Source organism: Pseudopipra pipra, chromosome 21 (genome assembly GCF_036250125.1).
Source record: "Pseudopipra pipra isolate bDixPip1 chromosome 21, bDixPip1.hap1, whole genome shotgun sequence".
In the NCBI taxonomy this organism is placed as follows: domain Eukaryota; kingdom Metazoa; phylum Chordata; class Aves; order Passeriformes; family Pipridae; genus Pseudopipra; species Pseudopipra pipra.
In genome coordinates, this window is record NC_087569.1 from 10,969,794 (window position 1) to 10,987,076 (window position 17,283).

At 44.6% G+C, this 17,283-nt stretch overlaps 1 protein-coding gene across 5 annotated transcripts in view; it reads right to left on the minus strand.

Annotated features, from left to right (window-relative positions):
* Positions 1-1,687: 1,687 nt before the first annotated feature.
* LYRM9 (LYR motif containing 9) overlaps positions 1,688-17,283 on the minus strand; it is a 29,751-nt gene continuing 14,155 nt past the window's right edge. For 4 of the 5 annotated variants that reach the window (XM_064678166.1, XM_064678161.1, XM_064678162.1 and 1 more), the window contains exons 3-5: positions 5,758-5,889; positions 5,008-5,100; positions 2,884-3,829 (exon numbers count right to left, since the gene is read on the minus strand). In XM_064678166.1, the coding sequence (XP_064534236.1) occupies positions 3,773-3,829; positions 5,008-5,100; positions 5,758-5,883 (276 nt within the window). In that variant the 5' untranslated portion in view covers positions 5,884-5,889 and the 3' untranslated portion in view covers positions 2,884-3,772. Of the gene's footprint in view, positions 1,768-2,883; positions 3,830-5,007; positions 5,101-5,757; positions 5,890-17,283 lie in introns of those variants that run through there. The other variant, XM_064678167.1, reaches the window with a different exon arrangement.

Genomic DNA, 17,283 nt, shown 5'->3' on the forward strand with positions numbered 1-17,283 from the left:
CAGGTTATTTCCACATAATTTCAGCTTTAGGTTCCCAAGGTCATGTATACACAGAACAGAAAGTGTAGCACCAGCTTTGGTTCTGGCCTTAGACTGGATGTTGATAAGTCTGTAACATGATCTAAATTATTTGTTTCTCCATACTGCAAGAATGTAAAGCATGATTTCCCCCTGTTAAACATGTCTCCCAACTGTCTTTCCTTGTTCTAATGTTTGTCTTGTATAACAAGCCTCCTGTGAAACTCTCTCTACCTCCTTAACCAAGAGTTGCCTGTACACAACCCTTGAAGAGTTAAGTCCACTCAACTCTGAATTGTAGAGTACTTAGGAGAAGTTATTGACTCAAGATCTTACTGTAACCAGCTGCAGAAGTGTTGTTAGCAGAATGTAGTTATTACATTTGTGTAAACACAATGCAAACCCTGGGCTAGGCAGGGGCACGGGATCCTATTCCACACTGAAACCGATGCTGGCATCACTCACTGCAGGAGCAGTCACCAGGGGGGCCACAAAAACGGGGCTTGGACACAAGACACAACCTTCTGACCAGCCCTTAATCATCCAGCTTCTGCAATCACCTATCAGCAGGCCATCACTTACCAGAACTCGGGCAGAAATGGGTTCCTCATTTCAGTAAGAGAAACTAAAGCTTCCAAATGGGTTTGTCTCCTTTTCCTGACATTATGCCTTGCCTTGTCAGCTTAATGAACACCAGGAGCTGGTTTAGCCTCTGCAATAGCAATTTCAGGGCACAACACAGTCTCTTTGATCCGCCAGCTTTATGCTCAGAGATTCTGGATGACTGAAAATGGAACCACAGATGCACCAATGTATTTGGGACTGATGTTTTGATCCCCATTGCCATGAGAGAAGCCAGGAGCAGCTGCCTGTGGCCACGTTCTGTCTCCCAGTGGGCCCCATTAGAGCCGCTGGCAGTGATCGCTGGCACTGGGAACAGGGAACATTCCTGAGGCTCAGCAGGGCTGGGTGGCAAAGAGGCAGAAAGCTGCTCAAACAAAGGTGAGGAGAACTCCAGTCACACAGGTCAGTGAGTGGTAAATTTGGCCAAGTCCAGGATTCAATGACTTCTGAGCAGAAGTTTTCTGAATAATAATTCTGGTCCAAAGTATTGAAGCTCTGCCCAAATCTCCTCTCAGAGTTCAGGTTCTCATCTACATCTGGGACATAACATCTTGGGACTCAACTTATGCTGCTGGAGAATGGAATTTGTATAATGTCTTGAAAACACAAAAGCCTGAGCTCTGCAGCTGAATGACTCTTCAGCCCAGTCATTACAGAGACATGTCTGAGACACGGGCATTACTTTCACTTTCAGGGAAGTAAATAGTTGTTTGCATCATTTCTCCTCACCACCAAGAAAATTATTTGTATATTGAGTAAGTAAAGTTATCTCCACACTTTCGCTCTATTAAAAGGTTACTATTTTGAAAACCAGATTATATTTGTACGAAAAAACCCCCAACAAAAATCCCTCAGACATATCCTCATGCCCTCCAGCTGAATCACTCCTATCAAAATATTTAGTCATGATGTCTCCTGCTCACCAACCATGTCCCTCCTCTGTGCCCTACCGAAACTGAAAGCTCCACCACTTTCCAAAACCTAAAATTCCCAGATCCTGGTCCTCCCATACCAGTTCTTCTATCATACCTTTGGTCTGATGTTCTCAGCTGGCACCTCGGACATTTGGAGCTGCAGACATGTCCCAGTTGCATCTTCTAGCTCCTTGGTGCTTTCCCTCTTGAACTAGCCATAAATTAAATAACAAGCATGTAAGAGTGATTTAAACACATGCAATTATCCTATTTTGTAACTGAACAAAATATTACGTCTCACACTACCAAAACTCAGGCAATTAAAGCCATAGAGGGTTGCTGAGCACTCTACATTTAAAGTTCAGGAAACTGCCATGTTTCCATACACTGCTAATCCCACTAAGGCTGTAATTTTCACTGTTGCAGTGATACAAAGTTCAATGCATCTCCAAGCTACAGACCAAACCCACAGCACAGACCTGGAGTACAGCAGGGGTCACCTGTGTGCTGTTCTGATCAGAGGCAGCACACTCAGACAGCTGCTATCAAAAATGCTGGAGCTTTTTTATTAGTGTTCAGTATCATACTGGATATTCCTTGTCGGGCAAGCTCTCTGTGCCTTGCCAAGGTTGAAGCTTTCTGTGTTCTACCTTGCACCAAATTATTTTTAAAGTTTAAACTAAAATGACTGCACTTTCAAAAAAAGTTACTTAAGAGGCTTTCCTAACATAAACACCTGCTCTGCTGAGAAACTCAGCAGAAACCTTCCTGCTTTACCTGAAATGCAGAAGGCCGGCCCCAGCATAACACCTGAGTATGTTCTGATGCACTTGACAGAAAAGGATTTGAAGAGAAGAAATAAGTGGGGTAGAGAGACAAGATGAGAACAGAATTGAGGACAAGGACAATAACAGTTAAGAGTGTATAAGGTGATGTGAAAGAAGTGGGAGCAGAGAGAGGAACAATAGTGGTGATGGCAGAGGGAAGAATAAGAGGACAGGAACTCTTGGAGAGGGGGGTTTAGTGCTAGCAGAGACAAAGGGTTTTTTGATACAACACAAACGTTCCCTTGCAGCCCCATTTCTGATACAGCGCTCCTCAGGCTCTGCTGCGCTGCCTGAGCCGCATTTACCTGTTTGCTGCCGGCCGAAGGACGAACCAGCGGCAGAGCCGTGCGGACACCGCCACCCGCCGGCGGAGCGCGGAACTGCAGCGGAGCGTGGCACTGCGGCGGGACCGGCCCGAGCTCCGCCCGGGGTACCGGGCTCTCACCCCAAAACACACCTGGCAGCGGAGAGACGGCCTTTGAAACGCACAGGGACTCCCATTTTGAAAGGACATTTATTCTGTGTTGCAAAGAGCCGTGCAGGCCTCTGAGCTGTACAGCATCGCACGGGCAGTGACTGCCCCGAGCACGAACCCGGGGGAGCAGGGGCTGTTCCCGACAGAGCAGGGGATGTTCCTGACCCTTCAGGGGCTGTTCCCGACAGAGCAGGGGATGTTCCTGACCCTTCAGGGGCTGTTCCCGACCCAGCAGGGGCTGTTCCCGTGGCAGCTCAGAGAGCAGTGACAGCCCCTGACTTTACTGAGACAGCCAGCAGTCCAACAGCCCCCAGAGCAGAGGGAAGATGTGGCCATAGCATGGACAGGCAAGTGGAAATTACTGTGGTTCAGCCTTCAGAAGGGGTGAAAGTTCTCGTGGCATGTTCTCCCCTCGGCAGCCCAGGCTTTTGAGTTTGCTGTTGGATCAAACCCAGCCCTGTGCTCTGGTCATACCTCTCTTCACTGTGAACACACCTCTGGTCCCCAGAGAGGATGATGTGACCTCTCAGAGTGACAGTGCCATCAGTGTCACACACACACAGCTGAACTGCTCAGCCACCAAAACCCACAGTGGCTGATGCAGGGGAGCCTTGTCACCAAAGAACCTGCAAAATGTGCCTCACACACTGCCAGGGTTGATCCAGGCCTAACATACAATGGAGGAAGTTACTCAAAGCTTAGACAAGTTTGGGCTTTAACTTAAAATTTGTGATTATACAAGGCAAGAGTTTTAACCTCGACTGTGCCTTTTCATTTACACACTTAAATAGCTTCAGAAATATTAATTTAGCTTCATGACATTCCAGTGAGATATAAATTACTGCATTTGTAGTATCTAAGAGAAAACTTCAGGCAATAATTCTAATACAGCACTGGGCTTGACTGCAAGTCCTCTAAGGATGTTTACCAGTGTCCTTGTCTTCATCCTTCCTCTTCTTCTGTTTTTCATACTGAAAAAAAAAATAACAAACCAAAATTTTTTTGTGGGAAAAAGCACATAACTAAGTAACAGTTCATGCTGACAAAGATTTACAACTCTCTTCATGATCCACATAAATTTACCTTCGTCTCCTTTAAGTTAGATTGAAATTTGACAGGTTTTCTCTCTGCAGTATAAAACAATGCTCCTTGGCAGGCACTGTGAGTGTGCCCCTCCTCTCACACCAGTCCATTACCAGTTCTCCCCAGAACCAGACTATAGCCTCTGTGGCTGAAGCAGAATGAGCCTATTCTCTTTCTTTCAGAATGAGCCTACAATTCTAATTGCAGGAGAATAAAATCAGATTCAGGCAGTTATTGACTAGGCTGTTACTGCTGGGATTTGGCTACTGCTATAATTTCATAATCTGTGACTAATCTCTGCTTGCTCCTGTAACAATTCTCATTTGGATTTCATGGACTGGCAGAGAGAAGGACTTAACAGTCACTTGGTAAATTAAAATCAATAGATATCTAGAGGAAGCTGAACTTTTGACTTGTTTCCTATACTCAATGTTAACATATCACACTCCCCAGCCAGACTCAAATCCCAGGAAGCACAGGAGACTCTCAGCTGTCTAACATAAACAATCCTCATTCTTTTATCTGACAAGCCAGCCTGAGTGGCATCTTCCAGTGCTGTGACAGCACAGGGGCAGATCCACTGGGTGAGAATTATGGCACAGGGGAGCCCAGCACCACAGCTTTGCCCCTGACCTCTGCAGCCACAGGCAAGATCTGAGAAAAAACAACAACAGTTCTGGAAGTTCATACAAAGTGCCTATGAGGAGTGAATCTGTTAGGAAGGCAGATGCTGCATATCAATTTATGGCTTTCAAAATGCTGTATTTGGGGGTTTTTTCCTCCTATAATAGGGTTATACAAGCCACCATTGCTGAAATTTAATAGAATTCTTCATGGAAACAAAGACTGACACAGGGACCAACTTAAATTGTTATTTGTTCTGAAAAAAACAATCTTTAGTTTATATTGATGAAGAGATTTTTTTAAACAAGAGCTGTCACAATCACAGATCCCTATTAGCATCCCAGGTTAACACAAAAATTGCCTGTTCAGAACTCACTTTCCAACGTTTTCTTCTTGTTTTGAACTGGGAGAAACCAAAACACAGACAATCTGAGGCACTTACTTTATTCATCACCCAGTCAGCATCTTCAATGGCTCTTTTAATGATCTGCTGGATTCGCTCAGGGTCATCTTCATCAGCATGAACTTTGAAACTCTGCAACATTCCAAGTGTCACAGGGACCAAGCAACACAACAGTTGTCAAAATAAGGATTGCTTTTAAATCTCAGAAAAATATTTGATGCTAAATAAACTGCTGGTCTGGAAAGGTAAAGATACACATTGTAGCACCTAGCCATGCTATTCCATAGCAAATCTGGTCATATGGAATTTCATGTGAAGTATTTTACTCTTTTCATACATCATCAACAAAAACTGAAATTGTCTGGTAGGTTAAAACTGGAGAGACATGGGACAACAGGTACAATCAAAGGCATGAAATCACTTCCATATGAAGTATGGAATATGAACAGTCAGATGAGATTTACCCAGCCAGAGGGGAAGGAGATATATATATATATATATATTAAAAAATGACTGACAAGGAACCAGTAAGTTTGGCCCTAAAAGATGAGTTTATGGAGTAAGGAATGATTGTTCATCCTCTTGACTAACAAAAGAATTAGAGATGAAAGCCAATAAAAATAGAAGGTTTCAGAAGTAGCAAACAAAGTAATGCTCCTTCACATACTCCCACTATAACCCTTGAAATCCACTCATGTCTCAAGCTTACAAAAGAATAGTCGGGTTTATTTTTGTCAAGCCCTACAAGGTTGGTGCAAGGAGCAGGAGAACCCCCAGCCCGTGACTGACCTGCCGGACGGTGTGCCGGTAGTGCTGGCGGACGCTCCCCTCGGGCAGGCGGCGGCAGCAGCGCAGCAGGTACCGGTAGAGCTGCACCGCGCTCCGCACCCGCTCGGCGCCCGGCAGCGGCGGCATCCTGGGCTGCGGGACAGACACAGCACCTCAGGGAGGCATCAAAGGCACGCGGGGACAGCGTAAATAACATTAAACGGCGAAAACAGGGCCGGGGGATCGAGGACCAGCAGCGGGACTCGCAGAAGCCTTTGAGGGGGGTTGGTTGTCACTGCCCAAGGGATTAAACACAGAGTGGAGCTCCTGCACTCAGACCACCTGTGATGGGAACAGTAACATCTATCCCAGCATTTTACAAACAGACCCCCCTGTAATTTTCTGCAGGCACACAGAGCTGTGTGACAGCCCACAGGAAGTTTCCAGGATCCTTTGAGTCCTTCAAATGCTTTCCTTGAGCATCCCTAAGAGTTCACCCACATGGTGACTTTCCAGAATGAGAACGCTCATAATTGCTACAAATGGTGCTGGAATTTAACAATATTTCCTATTATTGTCCTTCTGTAAAGAATGTCAAGGCTTCAGCTTGAAATAACATAGATAAGTAAAGGAGAAGACAGGCAAAAACATTGTCAGGTTTGAAATTTTCCGTTTTTTTGGTCACAGCAACAGGAAAAGAACAAATCTACCAAGTTTCACCTCCATAACTATACTTAAATATTGTAACAATAAGTTCATCCAAGCTCTATAAAGTGCTAATCAAAGACTGTAAATGCCTTGTCATTTAACAGATGGTTGCCATCTGCAGAGAACTAAATTAACATTTGGAAAAAAGCATTTTATATCATTACTTTTAAGAATAAAGATAATAAATAAGCAACTGAATAATGAAGTAGGTGTGTGGCATTATTTTAGTACCTGTTATGATACTTACTCATTATTTGGAACATTTTTTTCCTTTTTCTTAAGTAATTTAAGTTCTTCAGCCAAATTTATTTCAGAGTAGAACACCACAGCTATCACATGCCTGGGCTGTATATTTGCACAGACCAGATCTTGTTGCAGTGGATAAAATCTCCTCATTATGCCCCTATAAATACCCATTGCAATGGGATATGTACCACTGTAACCTGTATTCTCAGTAAATGCAATGTGCCTCGAGGAGGTCGCTTTGCTCCTGGCACAGACCCCCAGCAGTCACATCTGAGCACCCCTGTGCAGTTCATTTGTGCCTTCTCAAAATCCATTTAGCAACACCCTGAATAACCAAAGCCCTTTGCCAAAGAACCCGTGTGCAGCAGCCCCTGAGAGGTGAGTGATGTGCCAGCAAAGCTCCCTCATCCCACCTTGCTCTGGGACCTACACCTGACCACCACTCTGCACCTGGAGCTTCGGGAGGTGTGTCTGCTTTGGAACACTTGAGATGTTCTACCAGGAAAGTGTGAGGAATGAGGTAAGACTCCACAATGATCCCTCCTGAGAATTATTCACAGCCTAAATACGGTTTCCATTAGCTTTCATGAACAATTAGCAAACCAATCTTCCATCCTGAGGGCAATAAGTTGGCTCTATGATGCTGCTGCTGCTGCAATCTTCTCATTCTGCTTGTTTGATTCCAGTTCTGTTTTTCCTTATTTGTTTAATAAAAGCCATTTGGCTTCACACACTACAGGAATTGGATACTGTTCTAAAAAAAGCCCCATATGTAGGACAGAAAGATACTACAAAAATTGAGAAATACAGACCAAGAGCTGACTTTTCAAAATGGCTTCAGTCTGCCTACTTTGATGCTCCCTCACTTTCCAAGCACACAGGATGTGCTAATTGTGGCTTTAGCTAAAAAGTTCAGCTTAGAATACAGATCGAGATACCCCCAGGCTTTAACATGTTCATCTCTTGTTTTCTCCCCATGTTTTTTTCTCTGAAATATAATTTTCTCTCTGCAGTGAAACCTATGCTGGGTGTCAGCTCCATGCATTTTTGGTTTGGATTCATTTCACTTTGGCATTCAAGTACAGGAGGTGATTACACACCCAGTAGTCAGCAGAGATCCCTGCATTCCCCTCCAAGCAGCAGAAAGATAAGCAACTCCAAAATGTGACTCATAACACAGAGACTGAATTAATCCCTGCCCTTCTCTCCATCAAACACAGAAGGAGCAGCAAAACTAGATTCTGCAGTTACAAGCCTAAATTAGCTAGGATGATTCCAAGTCTGTGTCCTAGTTTGAAAATAGAAATGCAATCATGGAATGGTTTGGGTTGGGAGGGACCTTTAAAGTGGGTATTTGAAAATAATGTAGATTAATAACAATAAGACAAAAATAGACCCATTCCATAATCTGGAGTGTAGAAAAAGTTGGGATCTGGATACTATATCTCAAATTAAGCTTGCCTAAAATAAATAAAATATATGAGAAACATCAAAATCCACTCTTTTTTTAAATGAAAAGCATTTATGGAAGGAGAAAATTGCCCCAGTGGTAAGTCCTGCTGCTTGAAATGACAAAGCCACGTGCACATTAGAGACAGGAGGTGAAGAGATCCCTTGTGGAAGCTCAGGGCATTACCATCACCAACCAGGACTTACAGCATGGAAGGAGAGCTCCAAGTGAGCAGAACCCACAGCCCACCCGTGCACCTGGGGCTGAGTTAAGCCCTCACTCCACTCTGGCAGCTTAAAAGATGCCTCGGGTCCACATTCAACTCTGACCCCAGTGCAAATTAGGACTGGGCACAGGGTTCAACCAGCTACTTGCACAGGGAGTTCCTATGGGAACAGGGTGTTTATCATCCAACACAGAAATCTGGAATATACAGCTGGATTCGAGTTGACCTGAACCTCAATGTGACTTTACACACAGGTTTTCTGGGCTAGATGCTTAGCTGGTAAGAATGGCTATAGTCCCACCGACCCTAAGAACCTGACCCTGCATTTCACACATTCCCACTAAATGCAGTGAAACACCCCAAAATTCAATACAGATCCCAAAATACACTTTGGCACTAGAGCCAATTTGTGGACTTGTTTCTAGGCTTTGATGTGTAGACTCCTCATATGTCACTGTGCTCTAATTAAACCTAAGTGGTCCAATAGATTTCCTGTCACAAATGCAGAGATCCCTCATGTGCTGGGACTGCCCAGGACAGCTTGGCCCAGCAGAAAGAAAAGCAGCTCTGGGAGAGAGCAGTGAGCCAGGCACGGAAACATATGAATATGGAAAGATTAAACTGATCAATGGAATTGAAAATGTTGTTTCACTATAGATAACTGGGAATTTTCCACTGCAGTAATTTTTCACAGGAAAATGATGAGCTGTTGAATCCACATCACCTGACAAATACACTTGCAACGATGAATTTTGGGGGGAAAAAAATCCTTCACCTTCCCATAAGTACTGGACTTTCTAACAGATTTGAAGATGGAAATTTTCACCTCGTCTATTATCAAACCTAAACTGCATGAGACTCCCATACTCAAATTGAAAAAAATAAACCCTGAGTTCTGACAGATTCTCAGCTCCAAAAATGCTCCAAATGCTGTGAAATGGACAAGCTTCCTGGGGAAGTTTATCACCAAAGATCTATGTTTTGCTGAGAATGTCATTTCACTCCTGGCGATATCATACCACAGCACACAGAAAATTGATGGCTATTTTGGTAAAATGGCTGTTTAATAAGAAATGATCTCATGACCTGCCCCAGTTCTAGGATACTGGGGCCCTGCATGAGCTCCCCACAACAGAGACTAGACCCTGACAACAGGTAAGGCTCCACTCTGCCCTTGTACATCCCAAAGCACGGGAGAATTTGCACAGTTACTGCCGTAATTTGCCCCTTGCTTGACACAATGAAGCACTGTAAAAATCTGTACTGTTGCCTTTTGTTCTAAAAACATCGCCCCTTGAATCCCACAAATGTTACCATTTTTATCTGCCAAGTAAAAACCCTCGACCTCACAAAATCTGGCTATAATCCTGACTAATAATGTAAATCTCCTTCTGATAACTTAAATATCATGCACAGCACAACAAACAAACTATCTAAACCAAGAACTGTTGAGTCAGAAATAAAATAATCCGCTAATTGTGCTTTTCTGGAATGGATGACTGTATAATGTCCTAATCAGAAGGCTGAAATCACATTTGCATTTAGATAAAGCCCTGTTCAAAAAGAGACAAGTATAAAAGGAGACACTGAGACTATTGTGGCATTTCTCTGCATTGCATAATCATTTACATTCCTGATAATGATATTCAGATAGTGAAGCAAAGGCTGACCAAAGCCAATTAATCTTCACTCTGCATTAGCAGCTTGGCAATTGACCCTGTGCACAGCTGAACCTCAGTGATGCAGAGATGCTACCATGCCACTGCTCTCATTTCATTTCTTTTCTCTGCTATTGTGACTGTTTTTCAAGCAATTCCCCACAGTTCAACAGTTAGAGTCCTAATCCCTCCAGACTAGTTAAACAGCCACCTAAGCTGGGCTCCAGAGACTGGAAGCGTTAATTAAAGGACTGCCAGAGTTACCTGAGCTGTTGCTATTCACAGGTTGGCTCCCTCTTCCCTCTCTTCCTCCCTACACAGGCTGGAGATGTGTTTTATTACTTCGAAGTATTTCACTAGAAGCCTAACCCAGGACTTTAGGATTTCCTATCCTAGTCAGACTTCATGATCCCAGGAAAGTAATAATCAAACCACCAAAATAAGACCAAAATTGGAAGCCTCTTGAAACCTCTTTAACCACAAAACATCCTGGTTCATGTTTTGACATCAGCCCAGGAACACCCAAGTGAACTGCTGCTACCCAGAAGGATTCTTACTCTTTCCTCCCTTCCAGGTTTCCCAGGTTCCCAGCTGGTAAATGCAGTACAGGCCTGTGAGTGCAGGCTCTGACTGCCCTGAGCACAGCCAGCCCTCCCTGTGGCTCTGCCTCCTGTTCCCTCATTCCCCAGTAGGTCACGGAGCGTCTGGCGCGATGGGCTCTGCTGCCCCCGGCCAAGCAGCCCCGTCCTCCCACCCGGCACAGCCACTGGAGCCTCTGCACAGCCCTGGGCCAGGCCTGCCCTGCAGCTCAGCCCCCTCGTGTGTGGGTGAGCACGGACAATGCTGCAGTCACTTCCCCACAACCACGTCTCTCCGGCACGCTGGGCTTTTATTACGAGCTGCTGGTTTGATGTGATCGCTTCTGACGAGCTGTGGCCGGTCATTGTTGTGGATTCTGTCCTTTCTAAATATGATCTGCAAAGTCCCATTGCCTGAGTGATGATAGCCAGTCCTGTTCTGCTCACTTCTATTTCTGTTCTTCCCCCTTTATGCTTTGCTGGATGCATGAGGCAGGAGCAGTGTCAGGTGACAGTGCCAGGGCAGCACAGTCTGGGGGCACAGCCCTGCAGTATAGAGTTTGCTTTCCACAACATTCATAGAGCACACAGGGGATTAAGAACTGGCTAATGACATATCCCAAAGATCTGTTTGTTAACAAGGAATCACCACTGCTTGGACACTTCTACAGCATCAGAATCAGGCCTAATGCTATTCAACACTCACCAGTTGTCTCCCTGCAAATATGAAGCTGTAATTGGTAAAACTTGAGGATGGCAAAGATTGCTGGAGCTGGCCATAATGACCACTTGTATAAATTAACCAAAGCCACAGGGCAGATGTCTTCCCTTACACCCTGGTTTGGTATCACACAGCACAGACATGCAATACATCAAACTGCACATAAAACACAGGCTCCTGCAACCCAACACCAGTGAGGGAACACACTGCCCACACTGAGGCCAGATTACCCTGTTCTGGGTAATTAATAGGCATGTTCAGACTAATTAGAGTAATATTCTTTGGAGCATGCTCACTAGTGGGAGGATAGAAATCTCCCTCCTTTAGGTGCAATCCAAACTTCTCTACTTTTTTCTCCTGACAATTCCCATTATCCTTCACAGCAGCATCAGGAACAACTTGCTGTCTCATTATTCCAAATCCACACCTGCTAAAATTTACCATCTCCCAATCCTTCAGTCTCAGTCATAACAGTAATCTGAGCCAACCTCTTCCCTGGCATAAACCCTGTCTGTGGTTTACAACATTAAACCAGGGATGAATCTGACCCACCACTCTTGAGCAAGATCCATGTTGTTCCTGGGAGCAAGTTTATAGCAGCAGTATTACAGGCCATGTAAGCCTGGGAGCCTTTAGCCTCTTAGGGGGATTGTAACTGGCCCAGCTCCCTAAGCAGGGATTGTTTCCATACCAACAGCTCATGGGCCATGTCTCAGGGACAGGTCTGAGCTCTTAAAGCCATAGCTCAAGTTTGCCCAAAAACTTCACTGCCACTCTCCATGGCCTAGTCTAGCTTAAAGAGAGAGAAGACATCTTTTTCATAAGAAAAACAAAGGAAAAGTCTGGCTGGCAACCCCAGCAACCTACTGCAAATCTACACACACCTCCAGAACTCTGCAGAACCTTTGTTTTTGGCAGTACAGGGCTTGCTTTTAATGGATTAGACACAACACACCAACTCTACCGAGGACCTAAACTAATTTGTAGCTCCAGCTGAGATGAAGTTAAGGGGGAAAAAGTTTCTTTTATTGTCTATAGAGTTAAGTTCAAACCATATTCCCTCTTGATCCCAGTGTCCAGCTCAGAACTCTTGCTGTAAGAGATAAAAAAAAAGCGCAGCACAAGCAGAAAGAGACAATCCAGGGCTTTTGGTTTCCAAGAGAAAAAATATCTGAGAAAAGAAACTGTGCTCCAGAAAATGACGCAGCTTGTGCAAAGTCACACAGCAGCAGAGCTGGGAACAGGAACCTTCCGGTTCTCAAACTACCCCCTCACACCAGGAATCGTGCTGCTGACTGTATCTTACAGTGATCACAATTGCACCCCTGTTCAGAAAATCACCCTCAGAACCCTTGGAACCTAGGTCTTAATTCTTTCTGATGTATGTCAGCTAAATGAGGTTCAACATCCTCTCTACATATGAATTTTTATTCATGATTACTCTACATTTCTGGCTCTGGGATGATTAAAATATTTCCTTTGTTTCTAAAGCATTGGACACTGACACAGAATGCCAGAGTATTCTTTTCCCTTTGCAGCTCGTTTATCAACACCCCTCTGAGAGAAGGAGTGAGGCAGGACAGTTCTGAGTGGCAAAAACACTGGATGGAAAGGGAGCTGCCTTAAGTTTCACCCATGATTCAGATTTGTTTACATTTGGTGAAACCTCAGGAAAAGTGGGATAAAAGCTTTGGTTCAATTGAAGTCATGTTGATAACCCCCAGTGCTAATAATTAACTCAATTATGCTGAATTAATTTGATGTAATTACTGGTGATGGTGCAAAGGCAGCAGCCCAGAGAAAGTTTGAGAGACAGGAGGAACAGAAGTCTTAACAATACAAAATACCCCATAAATAGCATCTTTTTTTTTCCAGAATGAGTCAAAGACACAAAGTGAGTTCATTACAGTCATCTGGCTTCACTCAACCCTCCAAATTACCCCAGTACCCAGACAAATAGCTGTGAAATCCAGCAAGTGCACTAGAATTAGAGCAGGCCCTGACAAATTTGACACAGCACTCAGCACCAGTGTCTGTCCCCATCCTATTATCTAAACAATGCAGATTTAATAACATATCTAAGAGATCCACAATGCATTTCTTTTAACTGAAGACATTAATTAAGAACATTTTCCTGTTGTACTGTTGTCAGTTGAGTGGTTTTTTGAGGAACAATCTGGAGGATGCTTACGGAGTCTTTTCATTTGATCTGCAGTTTTTATCTAGTATTTTCAGACTTATTCAGCTCAAAACAAACAAACCCCAACTATAAAAACCAAACAACTACCTCTCTCCTTCCCCATTTAATATTTCTGTGATTTGCTTTGAAAAAGTATGACAGAAATGCTTTCCTGCTACAAAAATACACACATTTTACCGAGGCTTTTTTAATGCTTATATACAAAAAGGAAAAAGTAATTGGAGGCATAAATCAGATGTGGTTCTCTTAAGTCTTGGGAAGTTAAACAATGATGAAATAGAAGGAATTCTATTAATATCTATTAATGCTTGAAGAACCTACAGGACTGTGCCCTCCTCTCCTCACCCTGGAGGGAGCACACCCTGTCACACAGCCCTGAGGGGCAGGCCAGGGGATGCCCTTACCCACCCAAAGCCAGAGCAGGCAGAGCCCCAAACCCTGCAGCAGAGCAGAGCCCGGGCTCTCCGTGCTCCCTGTGCCCCCTGGACCCCTGCAGCCCCAGCACAGACCCCACACACTGCAGGTGGGGCCACAAAGCCTGGGGAGACCTGTCCTTGTCTGCATCCAGCTGCACTGAGGGCATGGATTCAGCACCACGGCTGTTGGGTGCCTGTTGTAAAGAATTCAACAACTGACAGCATCACCATATTCAGTGTTTTACAGCCCTGAAGGACTGGTGACACCTAACCATGGAGACCTGGGTGCCCCTGCTCTCTGGCTTCTGTCTGAAATGCTGCTCAACTTACATCTGTCAGTGCTCTAAATACACCAGCTTCTAAGCCTCTACTGCATTGTTATTGTCCTTGATGACAAGAACAAAAATATTACCTCTAACATCACCAACTGCTTCTGAGGAGAGATTCCAAGTGCTTAGCTGTAAGAAAGGAATAGTATTTTTCCAATTTGCTAAGTAGGTGCTGCTCGCATGCCCCCGGATCACATCCACACCAAGTTCTGCTGGTTCTCAAACACAGCTGATCTTTCAGAACTCAGTTTAACTGCCACCAGGCTCTGATCAGACTCATCAGTTCCAAGGAGGCTCCATTACATGCATAATTTATGCATTTGATTTCAACAGATCATTTTGTGCCCAGTTCCAAGAGGGCAAAAAGTGTTTTCCATGGGGAAGCTGCTAACACTTTCTGAAGAACAATTTTTAAAAAATATTATTTCTGAAGAGACACTACATTTTGAAGCAGTGCGAGGGATTGTTTGAAGTCTCCTACATTTGTCTGGACAGCTACTCAAATTTTCTCTGTGCCTACTTACCACAATCTCTGGTTTAGTGAGCTGAGTTACTGCTGGAAGGGGAGCCAAGGGGAGCCAAGCTCAGGGAAGGGGCAGGCCCAGGTACTTCAGCCTGCACAGGGGAACAAGGTGTGGGCTGACACATCCCAAACCCACTGCACAAGGATCTGACAGGGCAAGGGTGTTCATCAGCCTCTCCCTTCCACCGCCCCCTCCTCCCCCAGAACTCCCTCTGCCCACAGCCCGGCCCTCCTTTGCCATTCTGCCATCACTGCCTTGATTTTCCCTTTCATGGATTTTTGCTTGAAAAAGCATCACTGCCTCGATTGTCTATTTTCAGCCTATATTTAAGAAAACCCTTTGGTTCCATTTGTAGCCACATCCTGTCTCAGCCTCCCCCTCTTTTTGTTCCTAAATATAAGGCTGATGCAATTTGATGTGACATGACAAAATAGCACATTTGCATTGGCAGAAACTTTCTCTCAGCAGCAGTAATTAAAGGGAGTAGATGAGACATTGCTGAAATTGGTGTTTATTTAGCCTAGAAATAAAAGGCTTAAAGATGTCTTGAGAGGGATGTTCGAGTGTGTCATGACCATGAAAAGTCATCGATGAGTGTTGCCTTCTATGGGCTTCTTTTCTGCCGAGCAAACGGTCGCTCAAGCAATGGAATCGATTTAAAGAGAGTAAAAAAATAGATCACAGTTCTGTAGACCAGAGTCCTAACCAGGGAAAATGATTTAATGCGTTTCTTGGGATTATAAATAGTACCAGGACTCTTGTGGTTACACGTAAGACAAGGTCAGTCTACCTCCAACTTGAGAGCACAGGCTCTCTCAAAATGAGGAGAACTAAGTTCTCATTGAGAACCAGGTGCTTAAGCACTAGGTGCCACAGTGAGAATTAGGTGCTTCAGCACCTGAATTTTTGATCTGAGATGCAGCAGCAGAGGATGGGTACTCACCTCCACCTACAGCACAGATTTTGGTTAATTGTCAGACAGGAATCCAGAAATGGCAACCTGAATGCTGTGACTCCAACAGGATTCACACGACATTAAAACTCCCCATAGCTACAAAACTCCTGAAATAATTGCCTGTGCCTGGTTTTGCTGAGCGGATGCACTGCAAACACCTGACAGGATTTTGAAGCTGCCAGCTCCCCACACTCTGTTCCATTAGGCATGGCAGCAGGAGAAGGCAGTGGTGGAGGAAGAGCACTGTTTGGAAGCCGAAGGGTTTTTCTTGACTTTTAGAATGCAAGTTTAGAATTCAGTTAAAGGTCTGGTGGATGTTCCATAGCCCACAGGATTTAGCAGACATAATATGGTTCCAAGTGAAACTTCCTGCTCTCAGGAGCATCTCCCCTCTTTCCTTGTGCACACGAGGCTATTCTTCAACACCCATCTGTGAGCAGCTCAAACCGGCAGCCCACGTTTCGAGCAGGCTCGTTTCCATCCGAACACAGATGGCACCAAGAACAGGGTAGGCCAGAAAAAAATCAGTTTGCATATTATGCTTCAGCTTTTATGGGTCAGATTACCATTCAAAGCCATCAAAATGGCAACCCATATGGGATGTGTCTGCCATTGGAACTGAAGTGATACACCATCATAATCTTAACGGGGTTGGTTAGAAAAGGTTTGATTGACCGTTAATTAACCTCTGATATTTAAAAGGAAAGACATTTTCCTTCCCAACAAATTTTTGACTTTGACATATCAATAAAATAGCTTTAGTGAGTCAAAAAGGAAAAGACATTATCCCATCCCTACCCCTGAACAACTGCATGGACACGGCTCTTTGGCAGAAGGGAGTTCAGCCTCTGTGCCAAGCATTCGCCTCCTCAGTGAGCCAGGTGCAGATGTTGGCTCTGTCATCTGTTCAACTTCTTTGTTCTACAAGCCAGAAAATTGTTCCCACAGCTTTGGGGGGAAAATGGGGATATGAAGAGCTCTTTGCATGTTTTCACTGATGGAAGAATATCAGCTGTTTTAAAGGCAGTCTTGTAGAAATAAGAAACGTGTTGTTAACACCTGTAACTATTAACCAGCAGAGAGCTGTGTCCTAAGGACCCTCAAGGGATGCTGCCACAAGATCAGAGCCATGGCATTGTTTCCAGCCTCCTACCCACCCTGTCTCCCTGCAGTGCCAGCTACAGCTGACTCCCTGTTCCAGGAGCATTATCCCAGATGCTGCAGAAGCCACGGGGCTGCAGGGACAGACTTTCAGGTTGGCAGGTCTTTCCTGGGAGAGTCTGTTGAACAGTAAAAGGGATTTCACACCTCCTTTTATGCTATTGTGGCAGCCAGAACTCAAACAACTGCCATGCTAACTAAGAGCCAGGGCCACTGCCCTGTGTCATTGCCAATGGCAACATTCTTCAGTCACAAGTTTTTCCCCCCCTCTGACCTCTCCACGTGATACTTTGGTCAATGCTGATACCTGAGGTGTTTATTCTCAACCAGATACAATACACACAGCAACAGAGATTCCTTCCACCCTTCCAAGAT